Source organism: Lepus europaeus, chromosome 23 (assembly GCF_033115175.1).
Source record: "Lepus europaeus isolate LE1 chromosome 23, mLepTim1.pri, whole genome shotgun sequence".
Taxonomy (NCBI): domain Eukaryota; kingdom Metazoa; phylum Chordata; class Mammalia; order Lagomorpha; family Leporidae; genus Lepus; species Lepus europaeus.
Window position 1 is genome coordinate 5,432,337 of NC_084849.1, and position 20,539 is coordinate 5,452,875.

General features: G+C 51.1%; 1 protein-coding gene across 2 annotated transcripts; it reads right to left on the reverse strand.

Moving 5' to 3' along the window:
- Window positions 1-2,913: 2,913 nt before the first annotated feature.
- Window positions 2,914-20,456, reverse strand: GTF2H3 (general transcription factor IIH subunit 3). Of its 2 annotated transcripts, XM_062182070.1 has the most exons (13): window positions 20,361-20,456; window positions 18,479-18,558; window positions 14,005-14,111; window positions 12,033-12,199; window positions 9,904-9,966; window positions 8,706-8,735; window positions 8,534-8,562; window positions 7,310-7,384; window positions 5,510-5,563; window positions 4,505-4,573; window positions 4,003-4,138; window positions 3,878-3,914; window positions 2,914-3,795 (listed from the first exon to the last, which is right to left on the reverse strand). In XM_062182070.1, exons 1-13 carry the CDS (start codon window positions 20,371-20,373, stop codon window positions 3,726-3,728), a joined length of 930 nt encoding a protein of 309 aa, XP_062038054.1. In that variant the 5' UTR covers window positions 20,374-20,456; the 3' UTR covers window positions 2,914-3,725. The 2 variants fall into 2 exon arrangements, with proteins under 2 accessions (XP_062038054.1, XP_062038055.1); XM_062182071.1 differs by lacking the exons at window positions 12,033-12,199; window positions 14,005-14,111; window positions 18,479-18,558; window positions 20,361-20,456 and having other exon boundaries at window positions 8,706-8,743; window positions 9,904-9,956.
- Between the last annotated feature and the right edge of the window lie 83 nt (window positions 20,457-20,539).

The window sequence follows — 20,539 nt, forward strand, 5'->3', positions numbered from 1 at the left end:
GGCTCCTCCGGATTTCCCACGTGGTGCGCGTGGACCTAAGCACCCGAGCCACCATCTGGTGTCTCCCAGGGGAGCCGGACTGAAAGCGGAGTATTGGCAAACCAGCAATCCAGTATGGGATGGGGGCAACCAAGCAGTGACCTAAGCTACTGCACCCATTTTTAAGGCGATTCATTTGAAAGACCAACAGAAAGAGAGGGAAACAGATCTTGCATTCATTGGTTTATTTCCCCAAATAGCTTAACAGCCAGGGCTGGGCCAGCTCAAAGCCGGGAGCTCCACCCAGGCCTCCCACATGGGTGCAGGGGCCCAAGGCCTTGGGCTGCCTTCCCAGGTGCATCAGCGGGGAGCTGGATTGGAACCGGGCAGCTGGGGCTCCAGTGGGCACCTTGGGAGGGTGAATCGCAGATTAGGTTGGCGTGGCCAAACTGTCAATCTTGTCAAGTCTGAGAAAGGAAGCCTCCCTAAGCCCAGCCTGGGTATCCCCCTCCCACACATTTCACAGAGAGGCTCCCGTAAGACGCCGAGTTTGTGCAGGACGGTTTGTGACAGCTGGACACGGTCGAGTCTATTTAGTCTCATGGGAACAGAAGTCCAGCCTAGCAGACGACCGGGTTTGGACCCGGTAATCCAGAGCTGTGGATTGGCGCAGCATGCTGACCAGCAAGGCAGAATGCATGCATGAACCAAGATGGGAGCATCTCTCTCTCTCTCTCTCTCTCTCTGACATTCAAATAAGTTAAAAATTAAAAAGACAAAAGAGCAAATGGAAGAAAATTAATCTGGGAGGGGGAGAGGTTCAATTCTATTATAAAACATAGGTGTGGGGCCGGTGCTGTGGCATAGCGGGTAAACTGCTAGCATCCCACATGGGCGCAGGTTGAGTCCTGGCTGCTCCACTTCCAATCCAGCTCCCTGCTATGGCCTGGGAAAGCAGAAGATGGCTTAAGTCCTTAGACCCCGCTCCTACATGGGAGACCGGGAGGCAGTTCCTGGCTCTGGATCGGCACAGTTCTGGCCTTTGCAGCCATCTGGGGAGTGAACCATCGGATGGAAGACCTCTCTCTCTGCCTCTGCCTCTCTGTAACTCTGCCTTTCAAACAAACATATAGATCTTAAAAAAAAAAAAAAAAGCCAGTGCCGCGGCTCACTAGGCTAATCCTCCGCCTGCAGCACTGGCACTCCGGGTTCTAGGCCCGGTTGGGTGCTGGTTCTGTCCCAGTTGCTCCTCTTCCAGTCCAGCTCTCTGCTGTGGCCCAGGAAGGCAGTGGAGGATGGCCCAAGTGCTTGGGCCCCTGCACCCACATGGGAGACCAGGAAGAAGCACCTGGCTCCTGGCTTCAGATCAACACAGCGTGACAGCCATAGCAGCCATTTGGGGGGTGGGGGGTGAACCAACAGAAGGAAGAACTTTCTCTCTGTGCTCTCTCTCTCACTGTCCACTCTATAAAAAAATAGGTGTAGCAGGTAAAGCTGCTGCTTGCAACACCAGCATTCCACAAGGGCGCTGAGTCAAGTCCTGGCTACTCCACTTCTGATCCAGTTCCTGGGTAATGCTCCCGGGAAAGCAGTGGCACACGGCCCACATACTCGGGCCCCTGCACCCACGTGGGAGACCCAGATGAAGCTCCTGGCTCCAGCTCAGTCCAGCCCCAGCCATTACAGCCTTTTGGGGAGTAAAACAGCAGATGGATGTTCACTTGCTCACTGTCTCTCCCTGTCTCTCTGTAACTTTGCCTTCAAAATACACAAATCTTTAAAAAAGGAGAAAAGAAAAGCGCATATTTGAAAAAGAGTTGAATGGGCATGACATAAACAATGAGTAAGAGGAAACAATTCAACCAAATATGAAAACTTAAATTATTATATAAAATACATCATAAACACAACAGTTAAAAATATAAAACTTGGGGGCAGGAGCTGAGCCTAGCAGTGAACACATGCGGTCAGGCACCTGCATCCCACACCAGAGGCCTGCCTTGGGCTCCTGGCTCCGGCTCCTGGTTAATGCGGTCCCTGGGAGGCGGCAATGAAAGCTCAAGTAGTCAGGTTCCTGCACCAGTGTGGGAGATCCGGATTGAGTTCGCAGGCATTTGGGAAGTAAACTAGTGGGAGAGAGCTCTGTCTGTCTTTCAAATAAAGAAAATTATTTTTTTAATTTATCATGTTAAAAACAAAAACAAAACAAATGGAGCCAGCATTGTGGTGCAGGGGGTTGGGCCACCGCTGCAATGCTGGCATCCCAGTTCGAGTCCCGGCTGCTCCACCTTCAACCCAACTTCCTGCTAATGCGCCTGGGAAGACAATGGAAGAAGGCCCAAGTCTTTGGGTGCCTGCACCCCCATGGGAAACCTGGACGGAACTCTTCATCTGGGAAGCGAACCAGCACATGGAAGATCTCTGTCTCTCCCTCTCTCTCTGAAACTCTGCCTTTCAAATAAGTCAGTCTTAAAAAAAAATTAAGCAAGTATATAAAACATTTTAAATGAAAAACTACCAAAGCCTTACTGGTTTGTTGAAATTATTCACCTGTTAGACATGCAATGATTTATTTCCTAGACGTCCAACAGTGATTCTCATTCTCTTAGTGTATGAAATATTATATTTTTAAAAGATGGATGCTTTAGCTCAAGGATTAACAAACACTTGCAAAATGATCACCAAAATCCTTGTATTTGTTAATAAGACTGCAACTCTAGAATACAAAATCTACCTCAAAATATCTCACCAAACCCCAGTTACTGAAGTGGTATAAAGAGAAAACTTAAATCTTATTTACATATAAAAGTTTTGTATACAAATGGGTTTTTGTCATCATACTTTTCAAAACAAACCAAAATCATCCACTATTCCCTAAAATCCTTCCTAAACTATATTGGAACTTAAAAGGACTTTAAATAAATCCAGGGAAAATTATTAAGTAGTAAAATAAATTTTTATTGTTGAAATTACAAGGAACTTTTAAACTTATGAAAGTTTTCAGTATTCAGTTCAAGGCTTCTAAAGAACAGTTTTCCACCAGGAATGTGTGGTTTCTCCACTACAAAAGGACAGAATTCCACCTGGGGACACACTTAACAGAATCTATTTTTCCCAACAAACTCCCTCAGAACCCACGGGTCAGCTTTTATGAACAAACTCTGCACACAACTGTTTTTGAAGGAAAATTTGCTACCAGGCCTCCACACCTGTTCCCCTTTGCCACCCAAAATCAGAGTTTCTGCTTATTCCGTGATGGGCTGTGGGCCTGCTTGGACCACGGACACCAGACTCCGGATAAACGTCTGCTGGATCTACGCTGAACCTCAGCCAGGACACCTGCGGAAGCTAACTGCTGTCTCCAGAGAGAGACGTCCTATCCTGATGGATGCAGTCACTCTAGCAATGGCCCTTGTCCCAAAGCTGTGTTCAGACTTCGCCCACTGTCCATGTCCCAGGAAGGCCCTCCGTGTGGGCCGTGGGTCCTGAAGCCCCCGTCGGAATGGGCTTTCACAATGAGCAGCCATTAAAACATGTCACCAGCTGAGCTTTCCTCCACCTGTGAGCAGAGTCAGAGTAATCCCCTCCAGCAAACGAGTACCCCGGAAGCACAGGCTGCGAGGGACGCCGTGCAAACCCTTCCTGTAAGAAACTCCGACGTTAAGGATGACCCCGGCTGTGTTTTTATTGGAGTCTCCCCAACAAAGGCTCTGCCACACGGTCTCTACTGAGAAGGGAGAACGTTGTCATGCAGACACCTTCAGTTTCTTTTTCTTGGCCTTCAGCATGGGAGGCAGAGAGATCTTAAAGGCTGTCCTGCAATGACACGGAGAGGAACCATGAGTTAACGCTCTGAGTCTCGGAAGGCTGAGCCGCCCACGCCGCCTCAGACACTCACTCGCACGTGGTGCAGATGGGGCTGAAGCTGCAGAATACTGCAAGGCAAAGCCAAGAGCAGGTGGTTACGTCAGAGTCCGAGACTTCCTGCCCCGACCGGCAGCAACAATAGGCACAGGAACTTACTCGACAGACACACAGAACAGACGTAGCCGATTTCAATGAGGTTTCGATGACAGAAGCAAGCAGCCCTGTAGTCCACGTGAACTGGGGGTGGCAGGATTAACTGCGATCTCTGATCTTGATCGGGAAGAAAAACCCACTGTAACGGGGAAAGGCAAGGAACTTTTATTTAAAACATGGGAAAAAGCAAATGAAGTCAGACCACAGATGACCGCAAACACTAAGGAAATGCTGACTCAGGGTTTCCTTGGCGTCCACTGAGAAGCGCGTACGGAGCTCCTACCCGTACGGGCACAGGGCGGCAGCACGCACAGGACACTGTGCACACGGCAGAGCGCCCGGACCACCTGAAGTCCTTCCCCCTCGCGCCGCAGCTCTGAATCTCCAAGGCCACCCAGCTCTTCCTTCCCGCCAGGTGCTAATCTCGGAGGCACCAGCGGGGTTGTTCCCACGGCTGCCCCACCAGGGACTCTGCTCGGGGACCGGCTCGCTGCTGCTTCCTCACCAGCAGGTACTGCAGGAGGGACGGCATCTGAGGCACCTTCAGGTACAGCCCCCCAGTGATGTCACAAGCCTGCAAGACACAGAAAGGGCCCTGCACACCGGCACACACCCAGCTTCCCGGGGCAGGGAGCCTCTCCACCAACTCCTCCAGCCCACAGAGAGGACATGTTCCAGGAGGGCGTGAGGGCCAGAACCTCCGGCCACTTCCCAGGACGTGCAAACATCCGAGGAGGACGTTACATCCAGTGAAACGCCAGACACAGAAAGCTGGGAACTGCATACTTCACTCAGGGGGAAGCCGAGGAGCGCGACCCCAGGTGAGAGGGCAGAACAGTGACCGCTCAGGGGGGAGTGGAGGGAATGGGGAGAGTGGAAAGCCGGTACCAAAAATACAGACAGACGGGCACTAACGAACACTACGTAGGCTGAAATGTGCAACCAAGAGACGTACTCAAGCCCTCTGATTTCTCACCCTGAAACGTATGCGCCAGAGCAGGTACAGGAAGTGTGAGTAGGTTTAAGCGGCACAGTGAACACCGCGTTCCTACCACCAGGCACAGAAACAGGACAGACAGCACCAGACCTTTGCATCTCCCTTCCCCTACCCCAGCAGGAACCTTCAATGGGTTTTCTAGTTTTTTTGCTTTTAACTGGTCTTTTAGGAAATAATATTACTGAAGGCCAAAAAACATTTATCAAGAGACTGATAATCTCTACAGCTCTATTTTGGGTTTTTTTCCTTTCTGGTTAAAGTAAAATTCAATTCCAAACTTGTGATTAAAAAGCACATATAACGGAACAGAAATGGAACAGAAACACAATGCAAGTCATATTGAGTGTGTAATTTATAATTTCTAGTAGCCATATTTAAAAAGGTGAATCAAACAGGTGAAATTAGTTAATGACATATTTTACTTAACTCAATATATCCAATCTATATTAATATTTACTCAACATAAAATTGATTTTCCTAAGTTCCAATAACAAGCATTCTCTTAAAACATACCTGTTGGAGGAGTCCTGAATCGGTGTCTAAAACGCAGGCATCAATCAAAATATTCTGAAAGGAATATTTTGCAAATATTAAAGGAACAACCCCAGTAGTAATTACTTTGAGCCTACATATGCCACTATTCTTTGGTGTTTTTTTAAGTATGAAGTCTTAAATCTTCTTTCTTTTAAGATTTATTTTATTTTATTTGAAAGACAGAGTCACAAAGAGAGGTAGAAACAGAGAGAGAGAGAGAGACAGACATCTTCCATCATCTGGTCCATTCCCCAAATGATGGCCGGGGCTAGGCCAGGCTGAAGCCAGGAGCCAGGAGCTTCTTTCAGGTCTCCCACATGGGTGCAAGGGCCCAAGGACCTGGACCATCCTCTACTGCTTTCCCAGGCCATCAGCAGGGAGCTGGATCAGAAGTGGAGCAGCTGGGACCCAAAATGGTGCCCATATGAGATGCGGGAGCTACAGGCCAGGGCTTTAACCTGCTGCACCACAGCACCAACCCCTTAATTTTTTTTTTTTGCTTAAGATTTATTTATTTATTTGAAATACAGAATTAGAGAGAGAGAGAGTGAGGGAGAGACAGAGAGAGATCTTCCATCTTATGGCTCATTTCCAAAATGGCCTCAATGGCTAGGGCTGGGCCAGGCCGAAGCCAGGAGCCAGGAGCTTCTTCCAGGTCTTCCACATGGGTGCAGAGGCCCAATCACTTGGGCCATGTTCCACTGCTTTCCCAGGTAAATTAGCAGGGAGCTGGATCAGAAGTGGAGCAGCTGGGATTTGAAGAGGTGCCCATATGGGATGCTGGCACAGCTTAACCCAGTACGCCATGACACCAGCCCTATGCCAGACTACTCTTAGAACAGGTCACTTTGGCTGGCACCACAGCTCAATAGGCTAATCCGCCACCTGCGGTGCTGGCACCCCAGGTTCTAGTCCCAGTTGGAGTGCCAGATTCTGTCCTGGTTGCTCCTCTTCCAGTCCAGCTCTCTGCTGTGGCCCGGGAGTGCAGTGGAGGATGGCCCAAGTCCTTGGGCCCTGCACCCGCGTGGGAGACCAGGAGCAGCATCTGGCTCCTGGCTTCGGATCAGCGCGGTGCGCTGGCCGCAGTGGCCATTCGGGGGTAAACCAATGGAAAAAAGGAAGACCTTTCTCTCTGTCTCTCTCTCTCTGTCCACTCTGCCTATCAAAAAAAAAAAAAAAAAAAAGGAACAGGTCACTTAGTGTGTGTGACTGCAGGCAGATACTTCATCTGAATCTGGGAGCTAAAGCACCCTGGTTTGGCCAGGCTGTGGTCACAGAGTCAGTGGGTGGTAAGGCTGTCACCCACTCCCCTGTCCCCAAAACCAACACTTTTCACCACATCAGGCTGCCCCTCCAAGACCAGGGGTGTTGTGTGTGACTATAGAAGCACTTTTCTGTTCTTTTTAAAAATTATCAAAAAAGAAAATGTATGAGTCATAATTCATAAAAATGACTTTAGTCACTTATGGACCAAAAATATCGCACCTTTACACACCTTTAGTAGCGAGAAACTGAGGCAAGGTTTATGCAGCAACCCATCAAACCAGGGGTCCTGCAGCAGATGGGGCAATGACTACCATGGAACTGTGCCAGCTGTGCTCAGCAGGCCCTGTTCTGGGGCCAGCTGGATTCTCAAGGGTCTCAGGGGCCAAAGTAGAAAGAGAAGAATAGGCAGCATAATAAGACTAGTTAGTCACAGGACCTCTCCGAGTATCGATCAGGAAATGAAACTGATGCCTTCGTTATGACACAGACATGCAGCAGAAGGCTCTCACGCACCTGCTTCTGTGCTGCGAAGATGACATTCATGAAGTTCATATACTGCAGCGCGCTGTCTTCCGCGGCCTTAATCACCTACGATCACAGCCACGTCAACACCTCACAAGCACATCCCGTTCTCTCGCACAAACCCCACAGAGAACTGCAAGCCACACCAATGCTGTTTTCAACCTGTCTGCCTACTTACCATTATTAAAGACCGAAAGTGCAAAGGCAACGTTTCCTCTAACCCCGGCACCCAGAGGAAACCCTTGTGAAGTTTGCTGAGCACCTGTCAGAGCACTGCAGGGGGCATGGACACACACGCACAGGTGCAATGGGCTGGCACTCTACCCAGTGTCCTGCAACCTGCTGTTCCAGGTCAAAATACAGGGGAAACATTTTGACGCCTAGGAACCAGAACACACAGCACGCTTCTGGCTACCTTTATCGATTTCCACGACTGGACCAGTTATCTACAGAGGACTTGTAAGCAGTTTCCAGTTCTACTTTGAACCCTTCTCTGATGGCAGCCTCACACAGCCTTTGCATGGCTTCCAGATTGCCTCCTAAGATCATCATTGACCGCTACAAGGTATGCACACTGGGTGTTCACCCAGGTTACCCACTGCCCTGCAGAAAACCAAACCAGGGTACCCTCCCATTGGCAGTGTGAGAACAACCAGTCCTCAATACTGCCATCAACTCTGGGGACCACCAGGGTTTTCATTCAGGCTAAACAACAAGCAAACAATGAAAACCCCATTATTTGACATTTTCTACTTACTAGTAAAGCTAGTCTAGCTATCCTTCAAATAAATAAAATAATTGCTTTCCAATTGTCTGTTTCTGTCTATCCAGTTGTATAGCATTGACTTTTTTTTTTTTTTTTTTTTTTGACAGGCAGAGTGGACAGTGAGAGAGAGACAGAGAGAAAGGTCTTCCTTTTGCCGTTGGTTCACCCTCCAATGGCCGCCGCGGTAGCGCGCTGCGGCCGGCGCACCGCGCTGTTCCGATGGCAGGAGCCAGGTGCTTCTCCTGGTCTCCCATGGGGTGCAGGACCCAAGGACTTGGGCCATCCTCCACTGCACTCCCTAGCCACAGCAGAGAGCTGGCCTGGAAGAGGGGCAACCGGGACAGGATCGGTGCCCCGACCGGGACTAGAACCCGGTGTGCCGGCGCCGCAAGGCGGAGGATTAGCCTAGTGAGCCGCGGCGCCGGCAGCACTGACTTTTTTAATCTTACCAATATTCTCGATTTCATCTCCTGATTATCTATGAAGAGAGAAAAACAAATTACAGTTTAAGTGAAGAACTTACCATTAATAACTGAACAACTTAACATATTAGACGTGTATGTTTCTAACCAATTTTGAAACACTGCCCCGATCACACAGTAGTAAAACACAGGCTCCTACCTTTCACCTCCTTGTTCATTCTATGAATATCTACATTTCTTTGTATTAAGGAATATAGAAATACCTTTTTATTCCATAAATATTTAAACAGGGAAAAGCCCCTCGAGTTCTAGTTAGAGAAGCCCAGCACCGCCCTGCTGAGAAAGGAGACTGCGCTGTCAGACACACAGGTGCGCGCTCGTCCCATCACAGCACACACCATCGCAGACTAAAATTCCAACTCTGGCTTGTCCTACTGTTACCACCCAGTCCTAGACCAGGCCACTGGGCAGTCAAGTGTCCCAAACCAAATCTGAAAACCACACAGAGATGACCAGGCAACTGGAATCAAAATCTGGGACAAATACATAAAATCTTAGAACAAATCTCACAACAGATAAAATCAAAATGCTGAGAAAGGTGCTGTGGCCCTGAGCTAATCCTCTGCCTGTGGGAAAGGGGCCACTCACGTATGAAGCTTCAGTCAGTTAGAGGCTTTTCAAATCAAACACAGCTCCCAACTCAAGGAAGGTGAAAATCAAAAAAGCAGCAGTTTATCAAAAAAGAAAAGGAAAGCACCCTGAAGCTTTTTTTTTTAAAGACATTCTGCAAATCTTTCTCTTTGTTTTTTCATTCTGCTACAGGAAGAAGGATGAATGGAGAAACTCAGCATTTGCTTACTCTTCTATTTCAAGTTTTTATGGCTTGTACTAAAAATATTTCAAAGGCAAGATAAACACATTTTTCATTACCTCCCATTTTAAAATGTCCATGACTCCCATTTAACATGGACACACAAGTTTCTAAAAAAATGTCCCAACCTGAAAATGCTAACCACACAGGGTCAGCATTGTGGGGCGGTGGGTTAAGCCACCACGTGCAGCACCAGTGTCCTGTACCAGAGCACCGGTTCCAGTCCCAGCTGCTCCTCTTCCCGTCCAGCTCCCTGCTAATGTACCTGGGACAGCACTGTAAGATGGCCCAAGTCCTTGGGCCCCTGCAACTCATGTGGGAGACCCATATGGAGTTCCAAGCTCCTGGCTGTGGCCTGGCTCATCCCTGGCCATTGTGGCCATTTGGGGAGGGAACCAGTGGATGGAAGCTCTCTCTCTCTCTGTTGCTCTACCTTTCAAATCAAATAAACAAATTTTTTCTTTTTTTTTAAACAATACATTGATTACATAAGACACCTCTTGAAGAATTTAAGCACCAAGGATACAGCAAAGGGCTTTGGCCAGGGATCCTGCCAGCAGAGTTTCTGTATGCTGACCCTTTATGTCACCTACAAACAAAACAACAGCAACAAACAACATTAAAAACGGAATTTTTAAACACTGTCTTGACCTAAAATCATTTTCAAACCAAAACATTTTTTATGAATATAATCAAATGATGACATGTTCAACCTGGCTTTAAAAACATACATAGCAATTTGTACTCAGTAATGCTTAAATAAGCAACTTTTGACCTTTTCTCAATTTAAAATGTCCTGGCATCTTTTCAAGAAGTAGGGGGAATAGAGAACTACTGTTTACTGGGCACGAAGCTTCAGTTTGGGAGGATGGACAACGCTGGAGGGTGATGGTGATGCAGGCATAGTCACACCAATGTGCTTGACACTATTGCACTGGATACCGAAAAATGGCTAAAATGGCGATTTTTGTCATGCAGATTTGATTACATTAAAAATATTAGCCTGAGCCTGGCATTGTGGCGTGGCAGGTGAAGCTGCCACCTGTGACGCTGGCATCCCATTTGGGCCCAGGTTCATGCCCCAGCTGCTCCACTTCCGATCCAGCTGTTAATGTGCCTTGCATCCACGTGGGAAGACAGGAGTCAGAAGGGCAGGTGGAGGAGGCTATCACAGGGCTCTCCACCTGGAGGGCGCTGGGCTGTCACGATCAGCGGCATCGTAGCATCTGCTAGGTCGAGGCCAGGGATGTTGCTAAGTGATGCACAACGCACAGAAGAGCCTGCACAGCAAAGAACCATCCAGCCCCAAGCATCAGAATGATCTAAAGGACAATTAGGGTCAGGTTTGGGAGCTGCTCATAGCTGATTAGATGCCAGATGCAAGAAGAAAAGAGTCAAAAATTAAAGTTTCAAAGTTGGAGAACTAGGTGGATAGGATGACAGAAATACAAACAGAAATGGTGGTGTCGCTGAGGCAGAAGATAATGAGACTAAAGTGCACTAAGGAGATGGGGTGAGGGAACACAACTGTGGCACTGCAGGTTACACTACCCTGGCAAAGCCAGCATCCCACATTGGAGTGCAGGTTCAAATCCTGGCTGCTCCAATTCCAATCCAGTTCCCTGCTAATGCGCCTGGGAAAGAAGCAGATGATGGCCCAAGCACTTGGGTCCCTGCCACCCATGTGGGAAGCCTGGACAAAGTTCCTGGCTACTGGCTTGGCCTGGCCAAGCCCTGGCTGTTGCAGGCATTTGGAGAGTGAATCAGAGTTTGGAAGATCTCCCTCTCTCTTTCTCCTTGTCACCCTGCTTCTTCAATAAATAAATAAATCTTTGAGAGAGAGGGTGAGACAAAGACTAGGAAGTATGCCTATACAAATGACAATTACAAGCAAAAGTGGTTGAGAAAATAGAGGGAAAAAGTCAGAAAATTATACACAAGATAGGCCAGTGTTGCCATGCAGCAGGTTAAACCACTGCCTGCAACTCCAACATCCCAGATGGGAGCACCAGTTCAAGTCCCAGCTGCTCCACTTCGAATCCAGCTCCCTGCTCATGTGCCTGGGAAAGCAGCAGAAGATGGCCCAAGTGTGTGGGCCCCTGCACCCACATGGGAAACCTAATGGAGTTCCAGGCTCCTGGCTTCAGTCTGGCTCAGCCCTGGCCAGTGAGGGCCATTTGGGGAGTGAACCAGCAAATGGAAAATATCTCTATCTCTCCCTCTCTCTCTTCCTTCCTCCCTCCATCACTCTGCCTTTCAAATAATTTAAAATTATTTTTAAAAAATGTACAGAATTTAAAAAAAAAAAAACATTTTAAGGGACAAGACGAAGGAAAAGTCAGTAATGGAGAGTGAGAAAGGAAGGTCTCGGAACGAGGGCAGAAGCAGGGCCAGAGGCCGTGCTCGGGAGCCGGAAGCCATCTGAGAGGCACAGGCTGCGCAGCAGTGGCCAGCACAGAGGTGGAGCAAGGCCCAGGGAGGCTGGGTGACGACGGCCGAGAGCGGAGAGGGAGTGGTGTGTGCACGTGGGCAGCATCCACAGCCTCAGGACTCTGGACCCAAGTCCTCAGGGACAAGGCCTCAAAATCAACTCCATTTGCAAAACAGTAATAGTAGTAGAAATGATGATGATAATAATAATAAAAAAACTGTTACTTTTTGTCATGAGGTCTTTAATCTCTTCCACAATCACTTCATTTGCTGCTGTTAACAGTTCATATTTTCCGTCTTTACTTCCAGAGGGGTTAAATTCAGAAGATGGGTTGCCAGGGTCCCCAAAGAAGTCTCCAACTCTGCCATTCTTCCCAGGGTATAAGAATCGGCTGAAACACAGCAGGAAACACTACTCACACCAGGCCTTCCTGCCCCGCTGCCACTCACACCAGATGAAATGCAGCAGGGACGACAGGAATCACAGCCAGCCTCTGACCCGCACGTTCCAATGCACAACACAATCAAGCATCAGAAGGGGCTCCTGTTCAACATCAGCATCTGTACTGGACACGCACACACTGCTGCCACTCTTCTACAAACAGGGCGGGACAGCCAATTCACAGACTGGACAGGCACACCACTGCTGCCACTCTTCCATGAACAGGGCGGGACAGCTATTACAGGGTGCTCACACTGGTTGGGGTGACACGTGACCTGGGGTGAGTTAACGTCTATGGGAGGATGTGCTTGGGCTCTATGCAAATACTACGCCATTGAGATGAGGGACCTGGAACTGATCCCCCACAGGTACTAAGGAGCGACTGCACCAACAATGGATTCACAATGTGCTAACACACATTGCTTTTTTTTTTTTTTTTTTTGTTAAGACTTATTTATTTATTTGAAAGGCAGAGATAAAGAGGGAGAGATATCCTCCACCTGCTGGTTCACTTCCCAAATGGCTGCAATGGCTGGACCTGGGCCAGGCCAAAGCAAGGAGCCAGGAGCTTCTTCTCGGTCTCCCACATGGGTGCAGGGTCCCAAGCACTTGGGCCATCTTCCACTGCTGTCCCAGGCACATTAGCAGGGAGCTGGATCAGAAATGGAGCATCCAGGGCTCAAACCGCACACTCATATGGGATACCAGCACTGCAGGTGGAGGCTCAGCTTTCTACACAACAGCACCGGCCCCATACATTTCATCTTTTAAAAATGAATAACAGGTAAATTGGCAAGCATCTGTCTGCCGCCACAGAATGCTTTACAGTACCAATTGGGCAGGGCTACAGTCTCCCCAAGTGTCCAGGGCGATTCCCACATTCACCTCATCTGGCGACACCAAAACAGAGTCACTCGTGCCAAATCCTAACAATGAGTTTACTGTCTATCCCTTTAAGATAAAAACCTGCCGGCGCCGTGGCTTAACAGGCTAATCCTCTGCCTTGCGGCGCCAGCACACCGGGTTCTAGTCCCAGTCGGGGCACCGGATTCTATCCTGGTTGCCCCTCTTCCAGGCCAGCTCTCTGCTATGGCCCGGGAGTGCAGTGGAGGATGGCCCAAGTGCTTGGGCCCTGCACCCGCATGGGAGACCAGGAGAAGCACCTGGCTCCTGGCTTCAGATCAGCGCGATGCGCCGGCCGCAGTGGCCATTGGAGGGTGAACCAACGGCAAAAAGGAAGACCTTCCTCTCTGTCTCTCTCTCTCTCACTATCCACTCTGCCTGTCAAAAAAAAAAAAAAAAGATAAAAACCTGGGCTGGTGAGGAGCAGCGAATTAGCCTACTGCCTGCAGCACCGCCATCCCATGTGGGCACCGATTCACACTCTGGCTGCTCCACTTCTGACCCAGCTCCCTCCTAATGCACCTGGGAAGGCAGCAGCAGATGGCGAAGTGCTGCGGCCCCTGCACCCATGTGGGAGAGCCGAATGAAACTTCCTGGCCTCGGCCTGGCCCAGCCCTGGCTGTTGTGGCCATTTGGATACCAGTAATGGAAGATTTCTCTCTCTCTCTCTCTCTCTGTAACTCTGCCTTCCAAATAAAGAAAGAAGGGTTTCAGTGTCCACACAGATGGAAATGTACTGACTCTTGAGCTGTGGCTGTCTTTCACCACCACAGGAAACACCCCTTTTGCAACCCAGAGTAAGAACAGTATGTACCAACCAGCACCGACAGGCAGACACCACAGCAGCCATACCTCTCTTGGATGTGACTGGCGATCACGGCTAGTTTGTTGGAGCGATTCATGAACAAGTGGGAGTTCCCCAGCACCATCACGGCATCGATACATTTGGATAGAGTAAACTGCCAAAAAACCAAAGGCATGAGAATCAATCAGCTATCCACACTGCCAGGTCCCGTCTCAAAACAATCACGACTCCACTTGCGCCACACACACTCATTCACCACTAGACTTTGCTCGCGAGCTCCCCCTACAGGGCCACAAGAGACACTGGACAACTGCAGTTTTCTGACCGTCTGAACACGAAATCAATTCCACTTCATCACAAAAGCAACACCTTAGGGAAAACAAACATGACGCATCTTCTCTAACAAAATAACTAGCAAACTTTTGCTACCTATGGAGTATTTAATACACAGTGATTAAATTGGAGATCTGTAAAAGTATTGATCTGTTCACATTTATTAGCAGTGCAGAGAATCGCACACAGGTATTTTCTTTCTTTTTTTTTTTTTTCTCTTTCTATTAAACTTTTATTTAATGAATATAAATTTCCAAAGTATAGCTTGTGGGTTACAATGGCTTCCCCCCTCCCATAACTTCCCTCCCGCCCGCAACCCTCCCCCCTCCCGCAGGTATTTTCATAATCCTAGAACAAGGCAACTCCTCTTAAAGAAGGCAACTCTGGGAGCGGGCGTTGTGGTACAGTGGGTTAAGGAGCTGGTTGGGATGCCCACACCCACGATGGAGTGGTGGTTAGAGCTCCGCTTCTGATGCAGCTTCCTCCTGATGTGCACGATGGCCCCAGTACTGGGTCCCTGCCATCCATGTGGAAGACAACATGGAGCTCCCGGCTCCTGGCTTCAGCCTGCCCAGTCCCAGCTTTTGCAGCCATTTGGGGAGTGAACAAGCAGAGGGAAAATGTCCCCCTGTGTCATTCTGCCTTTCAAATAATTTTATTTTTAAGATTTATTTATTTATTTGAAAATCAAGGTTACAGAGAGACAGGGAGAGACAGAGAGACAGAAAGAGGTCCTCCATCTGCTGGTTCACTTCCCAGATGGCACAACTGCTAGGACTGGGCCAGGCTGAAGCCAGGAGCCAGGAGCTTCCTCCGAGTCACCCACACTGGCAGCAAGGGCCCCTCTTCCACCACTTTTCCCAGGCACATCAGCAGGGAGCTGGATTGGAAGTGGAGCAGCCTGAACATGAACCAGTGCTCATATTGGATGCTGACATGGCATGCGGTGGCTTTACCTGCTGCGCCATAATGCCGGCCCATCAAATAATAAACACACACACACATACACACACGTACACAAAATTAGCAGCATTTCTTGTAGACATAGACAAGCTTAACCTAAAATGTATATGGAAAGTCAAGAGAAGTAGAACAGTTAAAAGTCTGAAAAGGAAAAATAAAGTGACAAGAATCCAGCAGACTTCCAAGAGGTACAACACCGGGGCTAGCACTGTGGTGTAGTGCATTAAGTCGCCAATTACAGCAACGGCATCCCATATGGACACCAGTCTGAGCCCTGGCTGCTCCATTTCCAATCCAGCTCCTTCCTAATGCGCCTGGGAAAAGCAGCAGAGATGGCCCAAGTCCCAGGACCCCTGCCACCCATGTGGGAGACCCGGATGAAGCTCCTGGCTTTGGGCTGGCCCAGCCCCTGCCATTGTGGCCATGTAGGGAGTGAGCCAGCAGATGGACAATCTCTCTGCGTGTCTCTCCCTCCTTCTCTGAAATTGACTTTCAAATAAATAAGTCTAAAAAAAAAAAAAAAAAAAAAAAAGAGGAGGTACCATCTAGGTATTGTGCACTAGTCAGGACTGTGCAGCGCTGGTGCAGGGACAGACACAGATCAACAGAGCAGAGGCCCTGGACAAAAACCCACCGGGGGACGCACAGCTGGTTTTTGACAAGGGTGCCTAACTGACTCAATGGAAAAGGATAATCTTTTCAACAAACACTGCTGGAACAATTAGCAACAGGCCCAAAAAAAAAAAAAAAAAAAAAAAAAAAGAATAAAACAAAACCGCAACCTAAACCTCAGCATATTAAGAAACTAACTCAAACTGATTCTAGCTTGAAATGTCAAACTTCTCAAATAAGTCACTGGCAAAAAAATCTTTACAATCTATGGCTATTTGAAGAGTTCTTAGATTTAGCACCAAAAGCACAGTCCAGGTTTTTTCTTTTTTTAAATAATGTGGACTCTCATCAAAATTGATCTGTGGCTTTAAGTATAACAGAAAAGCTAAACTTTGAGAGAAAAAACTCACAAACCATTTATACAATAAAGGACTTGTATCTGGGAATATGAAGAAAGTTCAAGGGGCCTGCATAGTGGCACAGTTGGTTAAGCTGCCCCTGCAGCTGGTTAGAGTCCCAGCTGTTCCACTTCCCATCCAGCTCCCTGCTAATGTACCTGGGAAGGTAGGGGAAGATGGCCCGAGTGCTTGGCCCTCTGCCACCCACGTAGGAGGCCCTCACAGAGTTCCAGGCTCTTGGCTTCAGCGTGGCCCAGCCTTAGCCACTGACAGCCATTTGGGCCATCCTCCACCACCTTCCCAAGCGCATGAGCTGGGAGATGGGTTGGATGTGGAGCAGTGAGGCCTCAAAGCTGTGCTCCAATACGGGCCGCCAGCACTGCAGGAAGCAGCTTGGCTCACTGCAGGACAGCAGCACCTCAATGCTGCACGGACACACACGCACTAAGGCAGAAGCGGCAAGGACACATGCATTAAGGCAGAGCGGCGTGGACACGCGAGTTAGCTAGGGCAGAGCGGCGTGGACACACGAGTTAGCTAGGGCAGAGCGGCGTGGACACACGCGAGTTAGCTAGGGCAGAGCGGCGTGGACACACACGAGTTAGCTAGGGCAGAGTGGCGTGGACACGCGAGTTAGCTAGGGCAGAGCGGCGTGGACACGCGAGTTAGCTAGGGCAGAGCGGCGTGGACACGCGAGTTAGCTAGGGCAGAGCGGCGTGGACACGCGAGTTAGCTAGGGCAGAGCGGCGTGGACACGCGAGTTAGCTAGGGCAGAGCGGCGTGGACACGCGAGTTAGCTAGGGCAGAGCGGCGTTTACACACGCGAGTTAGCTAGGGCAGAGCGGCGTGTTCACACGCGAGTTAGCTAGGGCAGAGCGGCGTGGACACACGCGAGTTAGCTAGGGCAGAGCGGCGTGGACACACAGGAGTTAGCTAGGGCAGAGCGGCGTGGACACACGAGTTAGCTAGGGCAGAGCGGCGTGGACACACGAGTTAGCTAGGGCAGAGCGGCGTGGACACACGCGAGTTAGCTAGGGCAGAGCGGCGTGGACACACGCGAGTTAGCTAGGGCAGAGCGGCGTGGACACACGCGAGTAAGCTAGGGCAGAGCGGCGTGGACACACGCGAGTTAGCTAGGGCAGAGCGGCGTGGACACGCGAGTTAGCTAGGGCAGAGCGGCGTGGACACACACGAGTTAGCTAGGGCAGAGCGGCGTGGACACACGCGAGTTAGCTAGGGCAGAGCGGCGTGTTCACACGCGAGTTAGCTAGGGCAGAGCGGCGTGTTCACACGCGAGTTAGCTAGGGCAGAGCGGCGTGGACACACGCGAGTTAGCTAGGGCAGAGCGGCGTGGACACACACGAGTTAGCTAGGGCAGAGCGGCGTGGACACACACGAGTTAGCTAGGGCAGAGCGGCGTGTTCACACGCGAGTTAGCTAGGGCAGAGCGGCGTGTTCACACGCGAGTTAGCTAGGGCAGAGCGGCGTGTTCACACGCGAGTTAGCTAGGGCAGAGCGGCGTGGACACACGCGAGTTAGCTAGGGCAGAGCGGCGTGGACACACGCGAGTTAGCTAGGGCAGAGCGGCGTGGACACACAGGAGTTAGCTAGGGCAGAGCGGCGTGTTCACACGCGAGTTAGCTAGGGCAGAGCGGCGTGGACACACGCGAGTTAGCTAGGGCAGAGCGGCGTGGACACACGCGAGTTAGCTAGGGCAGAGCGGCGTGTTCACACGCGAGTTAGCTAGGGCAGAGCGGCGTTTACACACGCGAGTTAGCTAGGGCAGAGCGGCGTGTTCACACGCGAGTTAGCTAGGGCAGAGCGGCGTGTTCACACGCGAGTTAGCTAGGGCAGAGCGGCGTGTTCACACGCGAGTTAGATAGGGCAGAGCGGCGTGGACACACGCGAGTTAGCTAGGGCAGAGCGGCGTGTTCACACGTGAGTTAGCTAGGGCAGAGCGGCGTGGACACACGCGAGTTAGCTAGGGCAGAGCGGTGTGGACACACGCGAGTTAGCTAGGGCAGAGCGGCGTGTTCACACGCGAGTTAGCTAGGGCAGAGCGGCGTGGACACACGCAAGTTAGCTAGGGCAGAGCGGCGTGGACACACGCGAGTTAGCTGGGGCAGAGCGGCGTGGACACACGCGAGTTAGCTAGGGCAGAGCGGTGTGACACACGCGCTAAGGCAGCGCTGCCCGAGGCCCCTCCAGCTCTCACCTGAGACTCCTTCAGCGCCTGCTTTCCCCACCATATCGGGTTGGTATCCACTATGATTACCAGTAGATTCAGTTCATCTTCTGTCAACAGGGGTAAAATGAGAGACATCAGCGTCATGGAAATGCGTCAGACCTCACACTCTAAATGCATAACTTCAACCCAGGCAAGCACCGTCACAGCCTTGAGGTGCCTATCATCCCGATGTTGTGGGATTCGCAGGAGGCCCGGTATTGGAGGACGTACTCAGCGGGCCTCACCATCGTGTCAGCCCTGGTGGCCGTCCTCCACACACTGGAGCGTGAGCCCTGTAAGGACAGGGGTCTTGTGTTTTGCTCACAGCTCATCCCCGGCTCCCACCACCCTGCCTGGCGCACATCTACCGAGTGAACCCGCAGACACCTGCCCGGTTACAGAAGGCAGCGAGGGGCCAGCGGCGAGAACCCCTGCACACGGAACTCCAGGCTTGGCCGACTCAGGGAGGAGCGGGAGTGAGTCTGGGCCCAGGTCCCTCCTGTTAGCTAGCAGCAAGTAGCCAATTTTTAGAAGGCAAAAGCCAAAAAGGAAAAAGCAGTCTCCACGCGCGTAAGGCTTCTGCGGTGAGCACAGCATCGGCCTGCCCTCCACAGGGCCGCCCTCATCCATGATGGCCTAGCACGTGGAATTCGTGAAGCTGCCAAAGCCTTAGACAAGCGCCAAGCCCATCTTTGTGTGCTTGCATCTAACTGCGATGAGCCCATGTATGTCAAGCTGGTGGAGGCCCTGTGTGCTGAGCACCAGATTAACCTCATTAAGGTTGATGACAACAAGAAACTTGGGGAATGGGTAGGCCTCTGTAAAACTGACCGAGAAGGGAAACCCCGCAAAGTGGTTGGTTGCAGTTGCGTAGTGGTTAAGGACTACGGCAAAGAATCTCAGGCCAAGGATGTCATCGAAGAATACTTCAAATGCAAGAAAAGAACAAATAAAAATTTGGCTCATTTAAAAAAAAAAAAAAAAAACACGCGAGGGGCTGGGGCTTCCGGGCGCCCAGCTCACCCCGGCGTGGAGAGGCCAGGACGCTTGCACAGGGGCACAGGCGGCCTGCCTGTCTCCTCCTCAGGACAGCCCCCACCCCGTCTTTGACTCGTGTCCCTCTGAACCCTCCGGACCCCACCAGGCTGCAACCCAGTTCTTTCCTCCGGCAGGAAGTCGAGGCGCCCCATCGGAGGGGAGTGGGAACGCCGGCCCGCTCTGCGCCACGTCCCGGCACCGGCCATCCCATAACCCCACCCACGGTGACACCCGCGGCTAGCTAGCACGGACGCCGCCCTTCTCTTTCCCAACCCCTCACGGCCGCTGACAGCCGGACTGACAGCGTCTGTCTGTCTGTCTCAGCGGCGCACCAAGTCACCGGTCAGACGAGGGAACCTGCCCTGAGTCACAGGGCCGCTGGCCGGGCCGGGGCCCCCACTGCCGCCCCCGCCGACACAGACCACGAGTCAGCGCCCGCGCTCCTCATCTCTCCTGCTGGTCCTCCCTATCAGACTGCGGGCTGCTTTAAAAATGACATTTTACCGCCGATCTTAGGACGAGATAGCACGAATTCATCAGGCCCCGCCCGACAACTCCCAATCCTTCCAGGAGGCTGCCATCAAGCCTCTCCAGGACGCCTGAACCTACTCGCCACACCGTCCTGGAATACTGTCTTCGAAATCACTAACCGACTGGCCACCTGCCTGTCTCAACCGCTAGGCTGGCCCCTGCCGCCTTCTCCCGAGCCGAAAACGCCCGGCACTCAGGACGGAGTTACCCAGGGAACGGACACTCCGGTCTCTCCTCAACAGACCCCACCCAGCCCCAAGGAGCCACCTTCCGGACCGAGCCCCCCCAGCGAGGCCCTCACCATCCGACACCATGGTGGCCCCGGCACCTCAGCGCAGAAGAAACGGCCGTTAGCCGAGTCCCAGCGCCTGCGAGTCGCAACTTCCGGCGCCGCCGAGTGACGTCACGCGGTTTGGCCGGGGCCGCGCGCCGTACCCAGGGTCCCGCCTCCGGCGCGCCGGAAGTGAGGCGCGGAGGTGC

What these genes read in the sequence shown, in the direction of transcription:
- GTF2H3 (XM_062182070.1), bottom strand. An exon ending in CTGTTCTGTGTGTCTGTCGA is followed by an intron (nt 3,915 to 4,002) that starts GTAAGTTCCTGT and finishes TTTGCCTTGCAG; the next exon opens with TATTCTGCAGCTTCAGCCCC. An exon ending in CCCATCTGCACCACGTGCGA is followed by an intron (nt 3,796 to 3,877) that starts GTGAGTGTCTGA and finishes GTGTCATTGCAG; the next exon opens with GACAGCCTTTAAGATCTCTC.